The 27,085-nt window shown below is 46.0% G+C and overlaps 1 protein-coding gene across 1 annotated transcript in view; it reads right to left on the reverse strand.

Moving 5' to 3' along the window:
• The window catches only part of LOXL4 (lysyl oxidase like 4), a 94,249-nt gene that overhangs the window by 29,049 nt on the left and 38,115 nt on the right, over nt 1-27,085 (reverse strand). Inside the window, exons 5-9 of the mRNA XM_040437145.1 lie at nt 25,434-25,617; nt 23,681-23,835; nt 20,678-20,845; nt 12,296-12,458; nt 1,409-1,652 (exon numbers count right to left, since the gene is read on the reverse strand). Coding sequence (XP_040293079.1) covers nt 1,409-1,652; nt 12,296-12,458; nt 20,678-20,845; nt 23,681-23,835; nt 25,434-25,617 — 914 coding nt within the window. The remainder of the gene's footprint in view (nt 1-1,408; nt 1,653-12,295; nt 12,459-20,677; nt 20,846-23,680; nt 23,836-25,433; nt 25,618-27,085) is intronic.

Genomic DNA, 27,085 nt, shown 5'->3' on the forward strand with positions numbered 1-27,085 from the left:
GCTTCTTTCCAAAAACAGCGCCACACCTACCACAGGTCGTGTGAGGTCTTATTCAGTGGAGCTTTGCTGCACTACCAGACCCAACCTGTGGAGAGGTGTGTCGCTGTTTTTGTAAAAAAATCAGCCATGCTTTTTGTACAACCCCTTGAGAAGATTACATGCTAATTACTGTGCGGCAAAGCAGCAGCATAATGCAGTGTCAGCTAAATACGGTAGATGATGTTTTGAAAATCTGCAATATGTCAACTCTTTGTGCGGATTTTCATGACAGCTTTCAACGGATTGCAATGCAGAGTGTGAAATCTGAAGCAAATCCGCAACAAAATCATATGTAACATATGCAGATACTGACACAGAGAACCTGTCACCTCTTCTGACATGTCTGTTTTAAAAGCTACTTGTATCCCCCATGTAATAACAATTCTGGAGCTTCTCTTCTCATTACTCTGTTATTGCTGTTAGAAGTTATGAATAAATTGCTAGCAGTTTGCATTGAAGGTCTAGATGAGTGTTATCAGTTGGGGGGAGGGTGTCCCTGCACAGTCTGAAATTGGCAGCACTGATTGGATAGTGTCAGACTGTGCAGGGATACACCCCCCAATTGGTGACACCCATCTGGACCTTCACTGCAAACTTCTAGTAATTAATTGATAACTTCTAACAGGAATAATAAATAAATGACGCAACATGAAGTTATAAGAATAGATGCTCCACTATTGTTATTACATGGGCAATGCTATTAAAACAGATAAAAGGGGAGGATCATGTGCTCAGGGTCTTTGTGCATTTCCCAGAACAGAGAGAGGCTACAAAAAGCATTTCTCCCTCTTAAAGGAATTGTCCCCTTTTGTATTTTAATGACCTGTTATCAGACCTAACTGCAGCTGCAAGCAGGTGTGATCATAACTCCGCCATCCCATTCACCTCAATGGGACAACCCCTTTAAGGGACCTGTGCCCTGTCATGTGTTACACAGACAGCCCATTGATTTTAATGGGCAGTGTGTAATAGTTTATTTCTCCTCTGGTGGCGCTGCAGGGGAACCGAACACTTGCTTCCAGGTCCCCTCCCAGATTATAGCTGATTGGTGTGAGTCCCGCACCGGTAGCATAATGCCATGTGATTATTGTATCGATGGGGGCAGACAATCTGATAATAGGGGGAGGCTACTAACATAAAAATACACATGAAAGATTTGCTAATGCTAAATGCAATTGACACAATGGCCCCAACGTAACCTCTGTTCACATTGAGGTTGTGGATCCTGCTTGTGCCTCTGAGGTCTCAGTCATAACACCACATGCTGCATTGTTATTGCCAACAAACATAATTGAAACCTCATTGCCCGTGCGAACACAGCCCTAGATATCATTTATTCTCCAATTATGCTGATGGTATTTTCTATTACCTGTGACACTCGTGCCACGTCCATGTGTGTCTCCCATTTCGAGGAGTGAAATCCGCCCTTCCAATGTTGTGTATTTGAGATGAGAAGCGCAAAAGTCTTCGGTATCCATAGGGCCAGGCCACGTCATCTGCAGACTTGGACAAGCACTCCTCTTCATGAGCGCACTCCAGCATGCTCAGAGGTCGGTCTTCCAGGTAGGATGACTCCTGAACCAAGCGTGCATTCAAGATGAGGTCAGGCGCATCTGACGGGACATGACATACAGTTACTTTACAATTCAGCTGACTCTTTAGGTGCTACCACTACTATACTGAATCAACATAGGAAATACATCCCCGACTCCTCCTTGTATTGACGCCTCTAACTTTGGTGTTGGTGAAGATGTTGGGTGGCAAGGAGACTCAACAATTTGCTTGACTAAACTGGACAGGGTAAAAGTTATAGAGGTGCAGAGATAACCGGCACATCTGGGCTCTTGTTCCTGAGAGGGCCCATGAAGACACCAAAATGGCACATGGAAGGTGGAGGCCTCCTTACAGATTTTGCATTGAGGGCTAATAGCTCACCTCTGGAACTAAACCTTTTATTTTACGAATAAATTACCAGGATGAAGAATTATCACTAGAGATGAGCGAATTTCTAAAAAATTTGATTCGGCCGGTTCGCCGAATTTTCGAAAAAATTTGCTTTGATCTGAATATATTTGCGACAAATCGTGATAAAAAATGGCTATTTCCGGGGTGCAAAGAGCCTTTATATGGGTGTAGAACACTGTGCCTTGTAGTAACACGCATAGGGAGTCTGCTATGGTAGTGAAATAATACTGTGAGTCAGTATGACATGCAGATGACAGGCGTCGCTATTAGAATCACTGCACACTTCACTTATTTGGGCAGTCACGGGGCCAAAACCGACCAAATAACTCAAGTATGAACTCAGCCTTACAGGTCAATGTTAGCGTCAAGAAGAAGCGCACTCCTTTTACACCCTCGTCAGCTGATTCCACATAGATGTCTACAGAACCTGTTCTATTAAACGCTTATACAAGTAGAGCCCCCCAACAGAGTAGAGAGGGCAGTAAGTTTGTGTTGACGTCACTGATTATTTTGCCCTTCCTCTGATCCGTCAGAGCAATAACCCACCAAAAAACGGATCCTGTCTGTGGAGCAAACGCCTTCACTCGGTCAGCATTTGCTCAATAATCCATCAGTATTGCTAATGCCCAAAAAAAAACTTGAGTGGATCTAAAACAGAGATGACACGTGAATGGAATATTTGCATGTCTTCTGTGTTTTGTACCCACTCCTGCTTTTGGCTACCAAATCATAAGCCAATTCTGATGTGACTATACAGGCCTTACAGCTGCTACACAGACAGGATCCGTTGTGCGTCTCATTTTTCCTTCCTTCTGACAGATCAGAAGAAAGGTCAAATAAATAATGATGTCAGCCAGGCCGAAAGGCAAAATAGTGGACCAGTCATGAAGTGGGGAGGGTGGGAACAGCATGAGAAGTCCACAGAGTAGACCTATGACATAGTGGTGAGGTGGAAGCAGCATGAGGAGACCACAGAGTGGCCCAATGACTGTGTGGAGGTGGCAGCTGCACCAGGAGGAGGACACAGAGTGGCACAATGACAGAGTCTGTAGATGGCAGCAGTATGATGAGGCCAGCGAGTGGCAAGGTGACATAGTGTGGATATGGCAGCAGCATGAGGAGACCACAGAGTGGCAAGGTGACTTAGTGTGGAGATGGCAGCAGCAGGAGGAGACCACAGAGTGGCAAGGTGACATTGTGGGATGCTGCTGCCATCTGCACACTGAGTGGCAAGGTGACATAGCGTGGTAATGGCAGCAGCAGCCTCAGTATACCACAGAGTGGCAAGGTGACATAGTGTGGATAAGGCAGCATCAGCAGCATCAGGATACCACAGAGTGGCAAGGTGACATAGTGTGGAGATGGCAGTAGCAGCATCAGGAGGATACCATAGAGTGGCAAGGTGTCAGTGTGGAGATGGCAGCAGCAGCAGCAGGATCCCACAGAGTGGCAAGGTGACATAGTGTGGAGATGGCGGCAGCAGCATGAGGAGACCACAGAGTGGCAAAGTGACATATTGTGGAAATGGCAGCAGCAGGAGGAGACCACAGAGTGGCAAGGTTACAGTGTGGAGAAGGCAGCAGCAGGAGGAGACCACAGAGTGGCAAGGTGACATAGTTTGGAAGTGCGGACGCGGAAGTGCAGATCCACAAATCCGGATCCGAGCGGGACAAAGTCTGTCCCCATAGAAATGAATGGGTCCGCAATTCCGTTCCGCAAAATGCGGAACAGAATTGCGGACGTGTGAATGGGGCCTAAGGGTCTCTTATCAGTTAGTTAGCCACTTGTTAGGTAGTTAGCGCCCAGCCCACCGCAGTCACTGATTAGCGTCATCGCTGTCGCTAATCAGCACTAGTACTATATAGTATCTGTAAGTGATCAAGACTGATCGCAATCAGAGCTATATCAGTACATTAGGGTCACCTTAGGCTCTACAAAAAACGCAGTGTTCGCCCGATCAGGCCTGATCTTGTGCGCACACTTGTGTTCAGTCCACCCCACCGCAGTGACAGAATTATTTTTTTTCTGATCACTGCAAAAACACCATAAAATCGCTGCGGCGCTATAAAGATCACTTTTGGGATCTTTATTAGCGATCGCAGCTTTTTTTTTTTTGCACATTTTTTGGCAGAGATTTTTTTCATCCACATTGATCGATGCGAATGAAGAAATCTGTGCCGTTCATTTTTTCTTTCAGCCCAGAGGCTGAACGGAAAAAGAAAATCTCATTACCCGTATGCTCAATATAAGGCCTCATGCACATGACCGTGTCGTTTTTTGCGGTCCGCAGACTGCGGATCCGCAAAAAACGGAAGGCGCCCGTGTTGATTTCCGCAATTTGCGGAACGGAACGGGCGCCGGCAATATAAATGCCTATTCTTGTCCGCAAAGCGCGGACAAGAATAGGACATGTTATATTTTTTTAGCGGGGCCGCGGAACGGAGCCACGGACTCCGTGTGCTGTCCCGCATCTTTTGCGGCCCCATTGAAATGAAACGGCGGCTCGGATGCGGACCCAAACAACGGTCGTGTGCATGAGGCCTAAGGAGAATAGCAGAAACTCCTAATGCTGGCCATACATGTAATGATTGCGGAGACCCTCAAATGCCAGGGCAGTACAAACACCCCACAAATGACCCCATTTTGGAAAGAAGACACCCCAAGGTATTCGCTGAGGGGCATATTGAGTCCATGAAAGATTTAACTTTTTGTCACAAGTTAGCGGAAAGGGAGACTTTGTGAGAAAAAATAAATAAATAAATAAGCAATTTCCGCTAACTTGTGCCAAAAAAAATAAATCTTCTATGAACTCGCCATGCCCCTCATGGAATACCTTGGGGTGTCTTCTTTCCAAAATGGGGTCACATGTGGGGTATTGCCGTACTCAGGAGAAGTAGGGCAATGTGTTTTGGGGTGTATTTTTACATATACCCATGCTGGGTGAGAGAAATATCTCTGTAAATTGACAACTTTGTATAAAAAAATGGAAAAAGTTGTCATTTACAGAGATATTTCTCATACACAGTATGGGTATATGTAAAAATATACCCCAAAACACATTGCCCTACTTCTTCTGAGTACGGCGATACCACATGTGTGACACTTTTTTGCAGCCTAGGTGCCCAAAGGGGCCCAAATGCCAATGAGTACCTTTAGAATTTCACAGGGCATTTTTACGCATTTAAATTCCAAACTACTTCTCACTCTTTAGGGCCCCTAAAATGCCAGGGTAGTATAAATACCCCACAAGTGACCCCATTTTAGAAAGAAGACACCCCAAGGTATTCCGTGAGGGGTATGGTGAGTTCATGTAAAATTGTATTTTTTGTCACAAGTTAGTGGAATATGAGACTTTGTAAGAAAAAAATAAAATAAAAATCAATTTCCGCTAACTTGTGCCAAAAAAAAAATCTTCTATGAACTCGCCATGCCCCTCACGGAATACCTTGGGGTGTCTTCTTTCCAAAATGGGGTCACTTGTGGGGCATTTATACTGCCCTGGCATTTTAGGGGCCCTAAAGCGTGAGAAGTAGTTTGGAATCCAAATGCGTAAAAATGCCCTGTGAAATCCTAAAGGTACTCATTGGAATTTGGGCCCCTTTGCGCACCTAGGCTGCAAAAAAGTTTCACACATGTGGTATCGCCGTACTCAGAATAAGTAGGGCAATGTGTTTTGGGGTGTTTTTTTACATATACCCATACTGTGTGTGAGAAATATCTCTGTAAATGACAACATTTTCAATTTTTTTATACAAAGTTGTCAATTTACAGACATATTTCTCTCACCCAGCATGGGTATATGTAAAAATACACCCCAAAACACATTGCCCTACTTCTCCTGAGTACGGCGATACCACATGTGTGACACTTTTTTGCAGCCTAGGTGCGTAAAGGGCCCGAAAGTCCAATGAGTACCTTTAGGCTTTACAGGGTTGCTCACAATTTAGCCCCACCCAAAATGCCAGAACAGTAAACACACCCCACAAATGACCCCATTTCGGAAAGTAGACACCCCAATGTATTCACTGATGGGCATAGTGAGTCCGTGGGAGATTTTATTTTTTTTGCCAGAAGTTAGCAGAAATGGAAACTTTATTATTATTAATTTTTTCTCAGAAAGTGTCATTTTCCACAAACTTGTGAATTTTTTTTTAATCATGCATGAACTCACCATGCCCCTCCGCGAATACTTTGGGGTGTCTTCTTTCTAAAATGGGGTCATTTGGGGGGTATTTATACTATCCTGGCATTCTAGCACCTCATGAAACATGACAGGTGCTCAGAAAGTCAGAGCTGCTTCAAAATGTGGAAATTCACATTTTTGTACCAAAGTTTGTAAACACTATGGGCCAGATATATCATTAGGCTAAGTCACTTTTATGGAGTCAAAAAGTCGCAAAAAAATGCGCAAATCAAAATTTTGCGACTTTTTTGCGACTTTTTGAAGGCAAGCGCTAAGCACTCCAGTTTTGAGAAAATGGGCGTTTTGCCTTATGCAAATGATTGGCAAGACAAATTTACTATTGCGACTTTTTTAAAAAGTCGCAAAAAAGTCGCAAAAAAGTCCCAATTTCACTCCAGCGAGGACCATGCTTATCTTATGAGACTTTTTAATAGAACATGCGACTTTTTCATAAAAACGTGCGACTTTTTCATCAAGATGTGCGACTTTTGTAAAGCTGCTTACTGACGGATAAACTGCTACCGTCAAACCACATTTATTATAGTCTTAAAGGGCCGATCATAAATCTGACTTGGCTAAAACTGACTTTAGCCATATGTTAAAGTGGAGTGAGCTGTCAGAGGAATGATAAATCTGGCCCTATAACTTTTGCGCAAACCCATAAATATACACTTATTGGATTTTTTTTATCAAAGACATGTAGCACAATAAATTCTGACACAAATTTGTAATGAAATGTAATTATATTTAAACAATTTTACCAGAAAAAGTTAAAAATACACTTTTTTTTGAAAATTGCAGTCTATTTTGATTAATATCAGAAAAACGAAAAATGTCAGCAGCAAACAAATACCACCAAAATAAATCTGTATTTGTGAGAAGAAAAGGAGGTAAAATTAATTCGGGTGCCAAGTTGCATGACCGAGCAATAAACCGTTAGGCTGGGTTCAGACCTGAGCGTCTTTGATATGCGCGTTTAACGCGCGTTTTTGACGCGCGTTTTTTGCAATAGTAAACGCGCGTTTGACGCGCGTTTGTGTGATTGACTGCAATGTCCTATGGCCACAAACGCGCTGTAAAACGCCCCAAAGAAGCTCAAGTACTTGTTTGAGCGTAGGGCGTTTTACAGCGCGTTTTTCAGCGCTGTAAAACGCTCAAGTGAGAACCAGGGCCATAGGGAAGCATTGGTTTTCATGTGTTGAGCGTTTTACAGCGCGTTTGAACGCGCTGTAAAACGCTCAAGTGTGAACCCAGCCTTAAAGTTGTGAAGTGCCGATTTGTAAAAAAGGGCCTGGTCACTAGGGGGTATAAACCTGTGGTCCTTAAGTGGTTAATACTTGGTTGCAAATCCTTTGCAGTCAATTACAGCCTGAAGTCTGGAACGCATAGACATCACCAGACGCTGGGTTTCATCCCTGGTGATGCTCTGCCCGGCCTCTACTGCGACTGTCTTCAGTTCCTGCTTGTTCTTGGGGCATTTTCCCTTCAGCTTTGTCTTCAGCAAGTGAAATGCATGCTCAATCGGATTCAGGTCCGGTGATTGACTTGGCCATTGCAGAACATTCCACTTCTTTCCCTTAAAAAACTCTTTGGTTGCTTTTGCAGTATGCTTTCGGTCATTGTCCATCTGCACTGTGAAGCGCCGTCCAATGAGTTCTGAAGCATTTGGCTGAATATGAGCAGATAATATTGCCCGAAACACTTCAGAATTCATCCTGCTGCTTTTATCAGCAGTCACATCATCAATAAATACAAGAGAACCAGTTCCATTGGCAGCCATACATGCCCACGCCATGACACTACCACCACCATGCTTCACTGATGAGGTGGTATGCTTAGGATCATGAGCAGTTCCTTTCCTTCTCCATACTCTTCTCTTCCCATCACTCTGGTACAAGTTGATCTTGGTCTCATCTGTCCATAGGATGTTGTTCCAGAACTGTGAAGGCTTTTTTAGATGTCGTTTGGCAAACTCGAATCTGGCCTTCCTGTTTTTGAGGCTCACCAATGGTTTACATCTTGTGGTGAACCCTCTGTATTCACCCTGGTGAAGTCTTCTCTTGATTGTTGACTTTGACACACAAACACCTATCTCCTGGAGAGTGTTCTTGACCTGGCCAACTGTTGTGAAGGGTGTTTTCTTCACCAGGGAAAGAATTCTTCGGTCATCCACCACAGTTGTTTTCCGTGGTCTTCCGGGTCTTTTGATGTTGCTGAGCTCACCGATGCGTTTCTTCTTTTTAAGAATGTTCCAAACAGTTGTTTTGGCCACGCCTAATGTTTTTGCTATCTCTCTGATGGGTTTGTTGTGTTTTTTCAGCCTAATGATGGCTTGCTTCACTGACAGTGACAGCTCTTTGGATCTCATCTTGAGAGTTGACAGCAACAGATTCCAAATGCAAACAGCAGACTTGAAATGAACTCTGGACCTTTTATCTGCTGATTATAATTGGGATAATGAGGGAATAACACACACCTGGCCATGGAACAGCTGAGAAGCCAATTGTCCCATTACTTTTGGTCCCTTAACAAGTCGGAGCCACATATGCAAACTGTTGTAATTCCTGCACCGTTCACCTGATTTGGATGTAAATACCCTCAAATTAAAGCTGACAGTCTGCAGATAAAGCACATCTTGTTCGTTTCATTTCAAATCTATTGTGGTGGTGTATAGAGCCAAAAATGTTAGAATTGTGTCGATGTCCCAATATTTATGGACCTGACTGTATATTAACCTGCACCTGCAAGTAAATAATGAATGCTCTTAGGGATGTAGACAGGTTGAAAGGGGGTCCCCCATGGTAAAATATTGAAATTGAGCCTTCTGCTGTTGCCGGTCTATGCCATAACATTTCACCATTCCAGGGCAGGGGACTTGATGCTTGCAGCCATAACCACACAATGGACCACCATAATAGTGCCAACCACACAGTGGACCACCATAATAGTGCCAACCACACAGTGGACCACCATAACAGTGCCAACCACACAGTGGACCATAATAGTACCAACCACACAGTGGCTCTCATAACAGCACCAACCACACAGTAGCCCCATAATAGTGCCAACCACACAGTGGACCACCATAACAATGCCAACCACACAGTGGCTCTCATAACAGTGCCAACCACACAGTGGCCCCATAATAGTGCCAACCACACAGTGGACCACCATAACTATGCCAACCACACAGTGGCTCTCATAACAGTGCCAACCACACAGTGGCCCCATAACAGTGCCAACCACACAGTGGACAACCATAATAGTGCCAACAACACAGTGGACCATCATAACAGTGCCAACCACACAGTGGCCCCATAATAGTGCCAACCACAGTGGCCCCTAACAGAGCCAACTACACAACTGATGCACCCTCTGCTCTTTGATTGACAGGTGTGATCACGTTTACGTTGCCTAGCCCTGTCAATCAAAGTGGAGAGGGTGCAGCAGTTGCAGAGAGAGCAGAGCTTCTAGGTGTAATGACAACGCCCCAGTTGCTCTTAGAGGCTAATTTGCATATTTCAAAACATCATTTTTCTCAGCAATGCGGGCACATATTGTATGTACGTGGGACCAACACAGATGCCTTCAGCTGCCAAGTGCACATATAACAGGTCAGCCAGTGTCATAGGTACAAATCTGCCGACAGATGCCCTTAAATAACATAATAAGACGCCATATGAGATACAGAAAGTATAAAACGCATGCACTGAGCATAAGGGGACAGCTGGAGAGGAAGTGAATTACACAGTGACATTCTTCCAATGTGTGTCGAGGACAGCGCCTGCGTTCCAGGCACATGAAGCTGAGCTGCCGCCGCTTCTCCTAGGATCAGGGGCTGCCTTCAGTGACTCACATAGTAATGGATCATTTGTATTTCTCTGTGTTACATGTGTCCCTTCACAATATTCACAAGACGCTGGATGACAGGAGCAATCTAAGCCTGCTCTCCCCCTGAAGAAACCATTTCTACATCAAGCACGTTCCCAGAGGCAAAGCGTCATCGGCGCCTCCGAACAACATGTCCTGGGAAGAAAATGCATCATAGAAGGCGCCTGTGATGGAAGTGTCATTTCACAGAGAAATGGCTTTACGTGTACGTGATGCACAATATACTCGGGTGTAGTGATAGACGAACATCGGCCGGGACGGTTCGCGATAGCGAACATCTGATCGCAAATGCGCCTTCGCAAACCGTCCCGGCCGATGTTCGCGGCGGGCCCCATTAACTTTAATGGCAGGGGAACCTGAAAAACCTTGCAGCTACCAAATACTTACTAGAAGTGCACAAATAGTCCCACAACATGGACAGTGACATACCAGAGGGGGATCAATGGCAAAAATTCCCACAAAAAAATATGTATTTTAATCAGGGGCCATTTTTATGCGTCTTAAAGGGAAACTCTCAAAAATATGCCCTGCTGGAGCCTAGAAAATTTTTATTTTAGTCCACGGGAGTACAGGCCCCAAAAATTAGGCATTCACCTGACAGAAAAGAACAAGTGATTATGTGGCTGGAGGTACATTAGGCGGTCACTGGATAAAAATTTTACTGTAGGCCACTGACAAGAAACGCTTTTAGCGCAAATAATCCTAAATATGAACTAAGTCTATTTTTCTCTTTTTCTCTAGAAATATGGCAAGAAACACTTTTAGCGCAAATAACAGCAAATATGAACTTAGTCTATTTTTCTTTTTTTCTCTAGAAATATGGCAATAAATGCTTTTAGCGCAAATAACACCAAATGTGAACTGCGTCTATTTTTCTCGTATTGGAGTGAATAAAGGCAAGAAACGCTTTTAGCGCAAATAACACCAAATATGAACTTAGTCTAGTTTTCTCTTTTTTCTCTAGAAACATGGCAATAAACGTTTTTAGCGAAAATAACACCAAATGTGACCTGCGTCTATTTTTCTCGTATTGTTGTTAAAAAGACCACTAAATGATATCAGCGCAGATAACAGCAAAAGGGACTTGCGTATTTATTTATCTTTTTCCGCACATAGAAGCCACTAAAGGCTTTTCTACATAGCACTTGCACCCCAATAACTAATTGCTGAAATGACAGAGCTGTATAATGACTATCTGGATCCCCAAGTAATGTTTCTCTGCACTTGTAAATCGCTTTTTTTTTCACAATATGGATTTTCCTATGACTCTCCCTAGCATCTGCACACGTCTCTCCCTGCCTATTCCTCGCTATCCTTTCCCTGCACTAGTAAATCGCTTCTTTCCTTTTTTTTTTAACAATTCGTTTTTCTTTCACTCTCCCTAGCGCCTGCACACACGTCTGTCCCCGAACAAAGTACGATAGTGAATGGCAGACTCTAAGGTGGCCGCCGTATTTATAGGGCTTTGACATCACCGGGCTGGCTGGCTGCTGATTGGCTGCATGCATGGCATTATGGGTCATCCCGCCTTCCCAGAGTTTCTTGCCCCATGTCCTCACTTGTGTAGCCGCCATTGTAACCGGCTAGCCGCCATGTTAGGAAAAATTGCCACGAAGCGCGAGGAATTTCGCAGTCATTCAGAATCAAATTTTTCCTGCAAATTCGGAACGAATTCGACTTCGTCAGCTTCGATTCGCTCATCTCTAATTATCACATCCATGAGGGAGCATTATGTAAAATTCAAAGGAAAGGAAGAAGAGAAAACACATCAACATAATGGAGCAACCTGGAAATCATGAACCCACCATTGAGAAGCCTGAAACAGAAGACGTTCTGGAGAAATTCTATTGATAAGGTGAAGAATGAAAGAAGAATTGACAGTACTTAAAGGGGTTGTCTAATTTAGACACCCCCAATCATAACGACTTAGGATCATAGGCATATACTGGAATCTCAAAGAATGCGATTTTTTTGAATCCTGGAGCCATTCCAGAAATGTAAAGACAAATGATAATACAACTAATCCCTCTAATTTCTAATGTCCAGCAGTGTTTGGTAGACTGATGCCACCATGGGACACTGGTATAGGAAAGGAAAAAACAATTTGAGCCAAGAGCGCTAGGTATCATGCCCCTGGTGCCTATCTGTGTAGTAGAAATTTTTGAGAAGACCAAGAGATCATCCCCAAAGTTTAACAAAATGATTTGATGAACTTACGTTCTGTACAGGTAACTCCAGCGGCACGGCGCCCCCCGCCTCGAGGGCAGTGCACCACACTATGATGGCGGCACTGCCGTATAGACATCTCTGTGCCAGTGCATCGCACACCGCTCATCACGACGTCCTCGGCACCAGGTGTTCCTTGCCAGTACCATGTCTCCTAGTGTGATAATAAGAAGACACATTGTAATAAACTGCAATTCCACATTCTTCTACTCATTTATGAGTATATTATATATGAAATAATGTAAGGCTTGCACAAGTTCAATCAACCATATGTTCTTAGTGTTCATGTTTTTGGGTGTCATTGCCCAATGTTATCCAGTTCCTCATCCAGTGATCCTAATAGATTGCTTCTCAAAGACTCAGCAAAATGTAGATGTACAGATTGTTCCTTCCTTAATCTCCTCTTGGCTTAGCATAGCCCGATACGTGTGGTGCCAGAAGGACTGCTTATGATTTCATGACACTCTGTCACGAGATGTCAATGCTTTATTTATGTGGCCACCCAGTGGTTGTGATGTGAGTTGCAGCCTGTGAAGGGTTTTTGCAAACATGTGACAATACTGTATTCAATTTGTATCATATGAAATGGAGGTGGATTATCAAAATTCACTGAAGGTTAAGAGTAGACTCATCTATATTTTTGGTGTAGACTTCCATTAAATCAATGAAAGTTTTTAAGAATACATGGTGGACATTCTTTGAGAAGACCACCCATATAGAGGCGTGGTCCTCTGAAAGCATTGAAAAATGGTATTACTTACCGGTAATTTGATTTTACAGAGCCCATGACAGCACCACCGGAGAGAGGAGGATCCGCCCCACAGAGACAGGAAACCTGCAGAATAAAATGGGCGGGCATACTCCTCCTCGTCAGTGAGTTTTCCAAGTATCGGAGGAAGGCCGCCACATGAATTAGACATGCATTTTGTATACAGGGAACATATATTATATATATTCTTTTTTTTTTTTTTTTTTTTTTCTCTGCACACCCGTGTAATAAAGAAGAACCACCAGGGAGGGAAACCCAGGGTGCTGTCATGGGCTCTGTAAAATCAAATTACCGGTAAGTAATACCATTTTTTCCTATCGCCCATGACAGCACCACCGGAGATTTACTAGAGTAATCCATAAGGGTGGGAAGTAGAAAGAAGAACCCCTTTACCAAAGGAAGGATCACCAGAAGAGTTCAAGTCCAACCTATAGTGCCTAAAAAAGGTCAAAGGGGAAGACCAGGTCGCTGCCTCACAAATTTTCTCCATTGGAACAGAAGACCTCTCAGCCCAGGAGGCAGCCACTGCCCTGGTTGAGTGGGCCCTTAGGCCCCCCGGGGGAGACAACCCCGATGAAAGGTAGGATAAGGAGATGGCTGACACGACCCACCGAGATATAGAACTCTTTGAGGCAGCAGAACCTTTGTTTCTCCCTTGAAACTGTAAGAAGAGTGAGGAAGATTTTCGCCAGGAAGAGGTAGAGGACAGATAGGCCAAAAGGGCTCTCTTGACATCCAGACAGTGGAGAGATTCTTCTTCCTCAGAGGAAGGATTTTGACAGAGAGTGGGAAGAACAATCTCCTGAGAGCGGTGGAATTTGGAGGCGACTTTTGGAAGAAAAGCCGGGTCAGGACGGATGATAACTTTGTCCTCTAAAATCAAGGTATACGGAGGGTTGATGGAGATGGCCTGGATCTCCCCAATCCTCCGAGCAGAAGTCAAGGCTATCAGAACGGATAGCTTTAGGGTAAGGTGCTTAATCGAAATAGAATCAATGGGCTCAAAGGGAGGCCCAGACAAAGCTTTTAATACCACCTCTAGACTCCAGGGGGGGGCTTTTGGAACTACCACCAGGGAAGACCTCTCCGCAGCCCTAAAAAACCTGGCAACCCAAGGGCTACTAGCTATGTTCTGATTAAACAGAATCGACAGGGCAGAGACCTGAACTCTCAGGGTACTGACTGATAGACCCATTTCTAAACCTTTCTGGAGAAACTCAAGAATAGAAAGCAAGGGAGCAACCCTAGGTAGGCTCCTTAACTGGATCTGGGCAAAATTTAAGAATTTATGCCAAACTCTGCTATAGATCTTTATAGTAACCTCCTTTTTACTTTTTAGCAGGGTAGAAACCAAGGCATTAGAGAACCCTTCCTTCTCTAATAACCACCTTTCAAAATCCAGGCCGTTAAATGTAGGCTGTCTACAGCTGGATGTCTCACTGGTCCCTGGCTCAGAAGGCCCCGGACCGTCGGAAGCACCCAGGGATCGGCGATAGACATGGTTCGGAGACCCGTGAACCAGGACCTCCTGGGCCAGAAGGGCGCGATCAGGATTACTGTGGCCCGCTCTTCCCTGATTTTCCGTAAAACTCGGGGAATCAGGGGAAGAGGGGGAAAGGCATAAGCCAGGCGGAAATTCCACTCCTGTGTCAGGGCGTCTATCCCACAGGGGGATCCCGCTCTGCTTAGGGAATAGAACCTGGCCACCTTCTTGTTTGAATACGTGGCAAACAAGTCGATTTCGGGAACTCCCCAGAGATCTACTATCTTCTGGAAAACAATGGGGTCTAGGGACCATTCCCCCTGGGACAGGGTATGGCGGCTCAGAAAATCTGCCTGTCTGTTCTCTACCCCTCTGATGTGGACTGCTGAAATCGAGGTGCATATTCTTTCTGCTAGACTCAGAGTGACATAGGCTTCCTCCATAAGAGCCCTGCATCTTGTCCCTCCCTGCCTGTTCAAATAGGAGACTACAGTCCTGTTGTCCGAAAGGATCCTTAGGTCCTTCCCTTTTATCTTCGGAAGGGAGGCCCTCATCGCAAGGCCGACTGCCATTAATTCTTTCAGGTTGGAGGACTCTACTTTTTGTAGGGGGTCCCAACGACCCTGGAAGAAGGTTCCTTGAATGTGGGCACCCCACCCCCACGGGCTTGCATCTGTAGTCAGGCACACCAATCTTCCTGTTTTCCACGGGATCCCCTGGACGAGATTTTCCGTATCCAGCCACCATGATAGTTTCTGTAAGGTCTGGACTGAGATCTCCATTTTCGCATTCAAGGACCGGCTTTCCTTCCAAGCAGACAGGATTTCCCACTGTAAGGCTCTGGAGTGCAGCTGAGCCCACCTTACTCCCGGAATACAGGATGTGAGGGAGCCGAGGACCGACATTGCTGTTCTTACTGAAGTAACCGGTCTCCGGGTTAGATCCTGGATCTTGTTCTGGATAACTACTACCTTGCTTGTAGGTAAAAGGGTTTTTTGGAGAGAAGAGTCCAGTATTAGGCCTAAAAAGGTCTGCCTCCTCGATGGACGGGGTCTTGACTTCTCCTCGTTTATTATCCACCCTAACCTGTTCAGGATAACCCGGATCTCTGATACTGCCCAGATGCATGCTTCTTCTGTCTGACCTACTATTAAGAAGTCGTCCAGGTAAGGGACGAAGAGAATGTCCTTTTCCCTTATGTGGGCTGCTACTTCCGCCACTAGTTTTGTAAACACCCTTGGGGCCATGGAAAGGCCAAAGGGTAGAGCCTGGAATTGGAAATGCTCCAGTTGACCTTTCAACTGGATGGCCACCCTTAAAAACCTCTGGTGTTCTATTGAAATGGGGACGTGGTAGTATGCGTCTTTTAAATCGAGAACGGCCATGAAGCATAATGGATAAAGAAGATTGATTGTTGATCGTATTGTTTCCATTTTTAATCTTTTGGGCTGATTGAACTGATTTAATCTTTTCAGATTTATAATGGTCCTGAAAGAACCGTCTGTTTTTTTTACCAAAAAAAGTGGAGAGTAGAATCCTCTGCCTACTTCTTCCTTTAATACTGGGATCAAGACCGATTTCTCTATTAAATTCAGCACTTCTGCCTGTATCACTGATTTCCCTAGGACTGAAGGGGGGACTATGGTTGGAAGGAATCGGGCCGGAGGGGACTGAAGGAATTCCAACTTTAACCCTTGGCTGACTGTATCTAAAACCCACGGACTTAGGGAAATTTTCTTCCACTCCGTTAAGAAGCCCTTCAGCCTGCCCCCAACCGGAATCCTGGCGTCATTGTTGTTCAGGCTTTCTCTTGTCTGCGGAGGACTGGTTAAAGAAAAAATTTCTATTTTTCCTCTGACCTCTGAATCGGTCCTCCCTAGTTCTCCTATCCTGTTCCTGGCTACCCCTAAAGCAGGGGTGGGCAATTATTTTTTCGATGGGGCCACATGAGAAACTGAAAATATTTTGGAGGGCCGGGCCAAAAGGCTAAACTCAATACTGCATAAAATCAATTGTATTTCTTTATAAAAAGCAGTAAATATCATTGTTGGACAACTGGTACGAGTACTTGTTATAGTTAAACAATGAAAAAGTGAGGTTGCCTTACAAGAAAAAAAATTAAATTTATTAAACAAAATTTCCCAAAACAATGAACATTTTTCACTATTTGTGACTCATATTAGTGAAAGCCATTGTCCCCCTGTGAATCCAGCCATTGTCCCCTGTGAATCCAGCCATTGTCCCCCTGTGAATCCAGCCATTGTCCCCTGTGAATCCAGCCATTGTCCCCCTGTGAATCCAGCCATTGTCCCCTGTGAATCCAGCCATTGTCCCCTGTGAATCCAGCCATTGTCCCCTGTGAATCCAGCCATTGTCCCCATGTGAATCCAGCCATTGTCCCCTGTGAATCCAGCCATTGTCCCCTGTGAATCCAGCCATTGTCCCCTGTGAATCCAGCCATTGTCCCCTGTGAATCCAGCCATTGTCCCCTGTGAATCCAGCCATTGTCCCCTGTGAATCCAGCCATTGTCCCCTGTGAATCCAGCCATTGTCCCCATGTGAATCCAGCCATTGTCCCCTGTGAATCCAGCCATTGTCCCCTGTGAATCCAGCCATTGTCCCCTGTGAATCCAGCCATTGTCCCCTGTGAATCCAGCCATTGTCCCCTGTGAATCCAGCCATTGTCCCCCTGTGAATCCAGCCATTGTCCCCCTGTGAATCCAGCAATTGTCCCCCTGTGAATCCAGCCATTGTCCCCCTGTGAATCCAGCCATTGTCCCCCTGTGAATCCAGCCATTGTCCCCCTGTGAATCCAGCCATTGTCCCCCTGTGAATCCAGCCATTGTCCCCCTGTGAATCCAGCCATTGTCCCCCTGTGAATCCAGCAATTGTCCCACTGTGAATCCAGCCATTGTCCCCTGTGAATCCAGCCATTGTCCCCTGTGAATCCAGCCATTGTCCCCTGTGAATCCAGCCATTGTCCCCTGTGAATCCAGCCATTGTCCCCCTGTGAATCCAGCCATTGTCCCCCTGTGAATCCAGCCATTGTCCCCCTGTGAATCCAGCCATTGTCCCCCTGTGAATCCAGCAATTGTCCCACTGTGAATCCAGCAATTGTCCCACTGTGAATCCAGCCATTGTCCCCATGTGAATCCAGCCATCGTCCCCCTGTGAATCCAGCCATTGTCCCCTGTGAATCCAGCCATTGTCCCCCTGTGAATCCAGCCATTGTCCAATGTGAATCGAGCCATTGTCCCCTGTGAATCCAGCAATTGTCCCACTGTGAATCCAGCCATTGTCCCCATGTGAATCCAGCCATTGTCCCCTGTGAATCCAGCCATTGTCCCCCTGTGAATCCAGCCATTGTCCCCCTGTGAATCCAGCCATTGTCCCCTGTGAATCCAGCCATTGTCCCCTGTGAATCCAGCCATTGTCCCCTTGTGTACAGAACACCCCCCCGGCCCCCCCATCATATACAGAACACCCCCCCCCCCCCTTACAATAGTACACACCCCTCCCCCCCCCCCTTGCCTTTAGAAACGTAATGCTCAGAGATGATCAGCCATGTGTTAGTCACACTGACTACACACAGCACAGGGGGAGGCGGCCGCAGCTTCATGCTTGTCGGCTCTGTGACTGTCAGTGTCAGACAGTCACAGCCGATACTATGAGAGCCGCGGGCGCTGCGCTGTTACAGAGAAGGGAATAATTGCGGCCGGCCGGGTCCCGGGTACGGCTCGCACGAGGCACCCCCCCCCCCTGCTGTGTCTTACCTAGACAGTACTGCCGCTGACGCTGCCTCCCTGCCACCGCGCCATGCCACACGCAGCACGCCGAGTCGGAAGTCCTCTTCATTCGCGGAGGAGGGGTATCGTTGCTTGGCACGCCTCTGGCTCCGCCCGGGGGCCGGATTAAAAGGTCCGCCGGGCCGTATACGGCCCGCGGGCCGTAGTTTGCCCAGGTCTGCCCTAAAGGGACGAAAGGACCGACTAAACCTATTTCTGCTAGAAAAGGATCCTTGAAACCCCGGAAACTTTTTCTTCCTGTCTGCCGCTTTATCTAGCAGGTCGTCCAGACTTGGACCGAAAAGGTATTCCCCTTCACATGGAACACCACAAAGCTTGGATTTAGAAGACATGTCTCCAGACCAGCCCTTCAGCCAAAGAGATCTCCGTGCAGAATTTGACAAAGCCGCTGATCTGGCCGCCAATCTAACTGAGTCGGCTGAGGCATCTGCCAGAAAGTCTGCTGCCTTCCTAATTGTAGGGAGGGAGGCTAATATCTCTTCACGGGGGCATCTATTTTTTAATTGGGATTCAAGCTCATCCAACCATACAATAAGAGACCGGGCCGTGCAGGTGGAGGCTATACTAGGCCTAAAGGAAGAGGTAGATGCCTCCCAGGCCCCTTTCAGAAAGGCATCCGCCTTTTTATCCAGCGGGTCTTTCAAGATTCCCGTGTCGTCAAATGGTAGGGCCGTTTTCCTGGAAACTTTGGATATAGCCACATCTATCCTAGGTGCCTTATCCCAAGACGCAGAATCTTCCTCCTTAAAAGGATATTTACGCTTGAGACTCCTGGAAATAAATACCCTCCTATTGGGTTTTTTCCATTCTCCTTTAATCAGAGCTGATACATTCCTATGCACTGGAAAGGTACCATGCTGCCGGGACTCCAACCCCCCGAACATAATATCCTGAACTGAGCGGGGCTCCCGAATTTCTTCTATGCCCATAGTCGAGCGAATAGCCTTAAGGAGTTTCTCGGTGTCCTCAACCGGAAAACAGGGTCTCCCCCCTATTTCTTCTTCCCCTGACGAGTCCTGTGACGAAATATCAGAAGGACCACATACTGAAGAAGGGATCTCACCCTCGTCTGACGATGGGGGTTCTCTGGAAGGTGCTCTGGTTTTAGGTTTCTGCCATTTCTGGGCTACCTGGGATGCATTAATCTCAGAGCGCACCAACGTCTGCAAACACTTATAAAATGAGGGAGACTCTTCAGCCACCGTCCTATCTATACAGGGCTGGCACATCTTCTTATCCCTGGGAAATGAATTACACAGGTTTGCAGGTCAAAATGTAATTACCCAGTGATACTCCGTCTAAGCTATAACAACAGTTATGTTTAGACATTTTCCATCTTACCATTCAGATGGCAAGCCCTTGCTGCATAACGCACATTCTTTATTCTTCTTCTTTGCCCCCACTTTCTTGGGCTTAGCTGGGGCAGGAACTGTGGGATCCTCAGATCGCTTCTGAAGGCTCTCATCCTCCATGCTCTAGCCGGAATAGACGCCGGGCCGACAACTCGTGCACCTCTCATAGGCGCCTGCAGATGACGTCACAGCCGGCGTCATGTGACTTTAGGAGCGCTCCACGGCCTACTCACAGCCGGAGCCGCTCCTCTTCCTCCCCCTGGTGGTCAGCGTTCTTCCTCCGGCGCCACACATGCCGCCGTCTCCCCGCACACTGCCGCCCCCTCCGGAGCTCAGATGTGCCTCTGCTGCAGCTTCCAGGATCGCAGGTAAGTGGGGGACCCACCGGAGGGAAGGATCCAGCATGTCGCTCTGCAGGCTTCCCATCAGAGACAGGAAACCACACTGGAAAACTCACTGACGAGGAGGAGTATGCCCGCCCGTTTTATTCTGCAGGTTTCCTGTCTCTGTGGGGCGGATCCTCCTCTCTCCGGTGGTGCTGTCATGGGCGATAGGAAAAATCTGTCTAGTGGCTTACATAGGGGACGGTGGGCCCCATAGTAAGAATTAAAATGAGTCCCTTTTCAGGTCCATCTTGACACCACCAAACTCTGAACCACAACACCATGAATGGACATGCTGATACCACCCATTTTCATGGGGTCTTTTTTCAGTTTTTTTTTTTTTGCTAAATTTGCAGTACCTTATGGACACCCTATGTGCAGGTTTCCAACCACCCATCCTAACGAGGTCAACGCCAACAGGTAATGCGCCCCCTATAGCCGCTGCATGGTCTCTATGGTAGGTACACCTTGAATTCATCTGATACAGAACTCACCCAAGAATCTTTCGATATCCTTAGTAACCTATCGTACACGTATGACAATGTTTTTACCAGGCCTGTATTGTACATTGGCTCCTTACTTGTATGGCATGGTTGGCAAATCCCATGCCTCGCTGCCGACACACAACCATGGCTTCGTTAATGCCCCACAGTTCTCCGCAGACGGCTCCCCATTTCTTCACACCTCTAATAACCATCTGGACCTCCACTTTACCTTCCTCGGTTGATCTTCCTCCAACTAAACGTATCTGAAATAATAATATTAAGATGTTTACACTTTTTACATCGCAGAACGGGATGTTTTTTTTTTTTTTTACTTCTTATTCATCGGCAATGATATTGTAGGCTTTTTATTTGACATTTTTGGTTTTGGGTATAAAAGGATCATTGCATTTTCTTAGCAGAACATACATCATATACATAATTGAAATGACTATCATGGTTCAGGATCTCTGGAAATAAATGATACTAGTTGGAGCCTTGAAGGATATATAGAAAATTCAACATAAAGGGATCACATAGACTTCAATGGAGATGGCAGCAAGCAAGCACAAACACGTCAACATTAATGTCAATGATAAGAACAGCCAGCTTGAATTGGTGACTGGGGGTCATTACCACCAGTTTCCCAATAGTGAAGGTCCCAGAGGTGGAACCAGCACCTATCAAGCATTTAAAGGGGCACTGCAGCCAGAAGAACGTATCACCTCTCCATCTGTGTTGGATCAGTTCGGATATGACTACCCAGTGATCCTAGTGATCGATAAAACAGCTTCCCCTGTTTCCAACAGTGGCCAGGCCATGGCTAAGTAGAGTCTGAATGGAGCAATGGTCAAGCTTGTGACCTACCACCCCATTCAAAGTCTATGGCATTGATAGAAACCGTAAGGCGTTGGCTGGAATACTCCTTTAAGGCATATCGTGTGTACATGCTATTGATGTCGATTATAGTTATAACCACTTCATTAGTTTGGTCTGGGCAAAAGTGTTATGTCTAGTGCAGGGTAAAGGTGACAGGGTATGACACAGGATTCTCTTAATGTAAATATATTGCATTAAGGATCCATATTTACAGGCTACATTATAGTTTTGAGCTGTCAGCAAGGCCGTCAACAATCACACTCCTAACAGAGGTCAAATAATGCAATAGATTAGTATAGATCAGATTAGTATGCAATAGATGGGGTAAAGACAAATTAAAAGGTCTGTGCCAACATTAAGCCAAGAAGGCATGCTGGAAGATTGCAGCTCTGAAGCCACTGAAGAACTGTGAATGCAAGGTCTTAGGCCTTATGCACACAGCCGTTGCCCAGCTGTGCCCGTATTGCGGCCCGCAAACAACGGGTCCGCAGTATACGGTCCCCAGCCGTTTGTGCACTGCATCATGGATGCGGACCCATTCACTTGAATGGGTCTGAATCTGTCTGCGGCAGCCGCATGGATGGTGCCCGTGCATTGAAGACTGCAAATTGCGGTCCCTAATGCGCGGAACGGACATGTGCATGAGGCCTTAGACAGAGCAGGTAATATAAAATGGTTTTCTGTACGGCGGAGATGGTTATTCATTTAGACTTTTTTGTCTAAAAGTCTAAGGCTAGTTTCACAACTGCGGTACAGTGATCCGGCCACCTGATTTGGCAGGACACAAACCGCAGCATTCTCAGCATTTTTTCCAGAATGCGGCCAGATCTCCACCTGACCCCATTATACTTAATGGGGTCGGCGGACATTTCGTTTACATCCAGATCGGGATAATTACGGCAGGCTTGTCACGGTGGGGAGTGGGGGGAAACTCCCCACTGTACACCGTTGATAAACGGAACAGAAACTAGGCCTGGTTGCCGGGATAAGGGAGCAGGTCACCTCCTATTGCAACCCTGATCCTGGCCCTGACTACTAACCGAATGAGCGGACCGAGATGGTGGGAGGACTCATACACAGGAACCTCGGACCCTGAGTCGCCCTGATGATCCCTGAAATTAAGGTCAGGAACTAAAGACGACCTGTTCCTCCACAACACGGACGAACAGGAGTCTCCACAGGCCTAGCAGCAAAGATAGGGGAAGACAGTGAACAGCAACAAGAACGGCAGGTAAGAACCCAGTGATACAACTAGTTACCTTCCGCAGCAACAACAACTGGAACCTATGCATATGTACAGGACGCAGCACAAAAAAACAAACACAGGATCCAGCAAACCAGTAACTGCCTGGACCCCCATGCGGACAGGGTGCATGGCGGCCCCAGGCAGAGCTGCTCACTGACTTGATATTCCCCCTTCGGGGAACCCTGGAGCCCTCTCACCGAAGGCACAGACAAACAGGGGGATGTCTAGCATCCATGCAGGACCGTACACACCAAAACAGACCAGACATGGAACAACTAGACATACAACACCAACCCAAACATACCACACCAAACATAGATAAAGGATAGGTAGGGAAGGTGACATCGAGATGACATCGATGTCTCACTGGGTGGCCCTCAAGGACTGGGATACCCAGGAATACCCAGGACAGGGGCATAGCTCCAGCACCAACAGAGGCTGGAGGACAACTAAACTCCAGCCTACAAGCCACAGGCATATAAGCACCTAGAGACCACACCCAGCCAGGTAGTAAACCCCACAAGCACCAGACAGGGAAGGAAACAGGAAATAAGGGGCAAAGTACACACATGCTGCGACACAACATGTTGCCCCTGGCAACCAGCATGCACAGCTAATGTGTCACGGCGAACAACACCAAGACCGAGACACAGCCGTGACAAGGCTGTTCTCTGCTGGAACAGCCTACCGGAATATATGCTGCAGATGTGAAACTAGCCTTAGTCTATGGGTCCATGAAAAACATAAATGTGAATGAGGAATAAATTATATGGTCTCATTCCATATAAATATGTTCCATATACTCCCTGCACTGTGGATGTTTACTCAATGTTCCATAAAAGACATGGACGGTACAAATGTTTGTGTGTTATTACTTTCGTTAGGTTGGGTTTCTATATAATTGTGACTTATAGAACGATCAGACCACATTTTATGAGTAATCACTGCAGAAACCTGCACAATGGCCACCACTGACCTGGTCACTGTATCCCATCTCAGCAACATGGCACCTCACAGCTGCATCTTCTTCGTGTTGGCAGCCGGCTATACTCGCCTCTTTGAACTTGCATTCAGTAATGGACTTTTCCTGGCCAGTGCAGAGCACCTCATTCATGTGTATGGGACCTAACCCTGAAACGCAGGAACAGCAGTCCATGAGCAGTCCATATGTCTAAGAAGACCATTCAGATCAAAGGAAGTACAAGGCATGAACACACAATCCTGCTCTATTAATAAGACATTTATTTCTGTAGGTTTTCACCAAAATGCACGCCATCTGGTCACATGTGGTACTGCAAGAAAAACTCATAGTTTAGTTTTTTTTATTGATCCATAAGTCAATCTTATCTATCTATCTATCTATCTATCTATCTCTGTATCTATCTATCCATCCATCTTTATTTCTCATGTCTATCTATCTATCTATCTATCTATCTATCTACCTCTCGTTTGGAAAAAATACATGCATAATTAAAGATGAGCTGTGACCTCTCCTTAACTTGTCTGTTTTAGTAACTACTTGCATTTCTCATGTAAAAACCATTCTTGGACATCTTTTCTTATGACTCTATGTTGTGCCATTCCACTATTATTCCTGCTAGAAGTTATGAATAAATAACTAGCAATTTGCAATAAAGGTCCAGATGGGTGTTACCAGTTGGGGTGTGTCCCTGCACAGTCTAAAACTATTCAATCAGTGCTGCCAGTGTCAGACTGTGTAAGGACACCCCCCCCCCCAACTAGTAACACCCATCTAGACCTTTATTGCACACTGCTAGTAATTTATTCATAACTTCTAGCAGGAATAATAGCGGAATGGCACAGAATCTAATTAGTGTTATTATATGATGATAGTAAGCAGTTACTAAAACGGACATGTCAGGAAAGGTGATAGGTCCTCTTTAAGCTCTACCCTGGAAACCCCCCTGAAATGTGCCCTTTTGGACGGGTTTTGCATAAACCCTGCCCCTTTTTCAGTCCCGTTTGGGGCCAAAATCATAAAAGTAGGAACCAATTGGTAACTCCAAGGGTTTCCACCTGGGGATCTGACCGGAAACTTCTGTACCTCCAGGGAATTAAGGCTCCAGACATTGCAGGGATAGCAGGACGAGGAACATTGCACGCACCTTGCCAGTACAGACACTCTCTTAAGGACTCTAGCCAGCAAAATAAGTTTTATTGCAGCCACTTCTATGACAAAAATAAAGACGATACATCCTATTGAATAATTTGCTGCTATTTCTAATTCACCCCCGGCACAAATAAATTGCAAGCCTTTCTTGTAACACAGGGATAACGAGGAAAAATGGCAGCTACAAAACAGATAATAAACACTCTGAAGATAAAAGCCGTGTGCATGCGAAAACATTTCCGAGGAGAAAGAAAAAATTAATGGGTGAAATGTGATTTGATTAAAAACCTCTTTCTCAAGGAAACTGCGCTGAAGGAATAAGTCTTATTGGTGAGATTTTTTTTTTATAAACATTTGCATAGAGTCATTTAACAAACACCGATATTTCTACTTCTCACATCCGCTGCCAAGTCTAATAGTTTACTGCTTGCTGTATAATTACTGGGCTGCAGTAACAAGTATGATGTTAGCATTGTAATTAGATTACCATAAAAGTTTTACTACTAATTCATTACTGCGGAACGGGCCGGGTTAATAAAGTTTCATTGGGAGTGTGTTAATATGAAATATTATCAATATTGTAAAATTATATTCTCACCTTGTCCCAACTGGGCTCCTAGAACGGCTTCTTTAGCGGATCCATAACCGAGTTCCCGGCACACCACGCTTGCCGACAGGAGATTCCACTTATCGTCACAGACCGTGCCCCATTTTCCGTTTTTTAACACTTCGACTCGGCCCTCACCAGCATGGGGCCCGGACCTCAACCTAACAAGGGGCTCCTAAAGGCACATAGATTTATACTTGTAAAAACATATATATTTAAAGTGGATCTGTCACTTATCTGAGGATATGTACATATGGATGTAACGTTTTTTATGCCTTCATTCTGCATTTTCATTAAAAAAACTGTGTAAATGCTGCAAGGACTCAAAGAGGAGGCCTGTTTCCCACACTCATTCATACAGAAAGCCTGTGAGTCCTGCTCCCCTGTGCCTCATAGAGAAAGCCTGTCAGTTCTGTTTTCCACACCAATTAATGCAGAAAGCCTGTGAATCTTGCTTCCACCAGCCCTCATAGATAAATTCTGTGAGTACTGCTTCCATCATTGCATGTAGAGAAAGCCTGAGAGTCCTGCTTCATCCGCCAACTCATTAAGAAAGCCTGTGAGTCCTGCTTCCTCTGCTCACTCATAAACTTATAGTGAGTCCTGCTTCCCCCATCCACTTATAGAAAAAGCATGTGGGCCCTGTTTCCTTGACCAACTCATAGAGGAAGCCTGTGAGTCCTGCTACCCCCATCGACACATAGAGAAAGCCTAAATCCTTGCTCCCCCACCCACGCATAGAGAAAGCCTGTGAATCTTGCTTCCACCCGCCCTCATAGATAAATTCTGTGAGTCCTGCTTCCATCATTGCACGTAGAGAAAGCCTGAGAGTCCTGCTTCATCCGCCAACTCATTAAGAAAGCCTGTGAGTCCTGCTTCCTCTGCTCACTCATAAAGAAAGACTCTGCGTCCTGCTTCCCCCATCCACTTATAGAAAAAGCCTCTGGGCCCTGTTTCCTTGACCAACTCATAGAGGAAGCCCGTGAGTCCTGCTACCCCCATCCACACATAGAGAAAGCCTAAATCCTGCTTCCCCCACCCACGCATAGAGAAAGCCTGTGAGTCCTGCTTCCCCCACCCGCGCATAGAGAAAGCCTGTGAGTCCTGCTTCCCCCACCCGCTCATAGAGAAAGCCTGTGAGTCCTGCTTCCTGCATCTGCGCATAGAGAAAGCCTGTGATTCCTGCTTCCTCAATCTGCGCATAGAGAAAGCCTGTGAGACCTGCCTTCCCCTGCCATCATGGAGAAATCATGCTAGTCCTGCTTCCCCACCCCTCATACAGAAAGTCTGTGAGTCCTGCTTCCTCCATCCATGCATAGAGAAGGCCTGTGAGTCCTGCTTCCCACACCCGCTCACAGAGAAAGCCTGTGAGTCCTGCTTCCTGCATCTGCGTATAGAGAAAGCCTGTGATTCCTGCTTCCTCAATCTGCGCATAGAGAAAGCCTGTGAGGCCTGCCTTCCCCTGCCATCATAGAGAAATCATGCTAGTCCTGCTTCCCCACCCCTCATACAGAAAGTCTGTGAGTCCTGCTTCCTCCATCCATGCATAGAGAAGGCCTGTGAGTCCTGCTTCCCACACCCGCTCATAGAGAAAGCCTGTGAGTCCTGCTTCCTGCATCTGCGCATAGAGAAAGCCTGTGATT

The sequence above is a fragment of the Bufo bufo genome, chromosome 6, assembly GCF_905171765.1.
Source record: "Bufo bufo chromosome 6, aBufBuf1.1, whole genome shotgun sequence".
Lineage (NCBI taxonomy): Eukaryota > Metazoa > Chordata > Amphibia > Anura > Bufonidae > Bufo > Bufo bufo.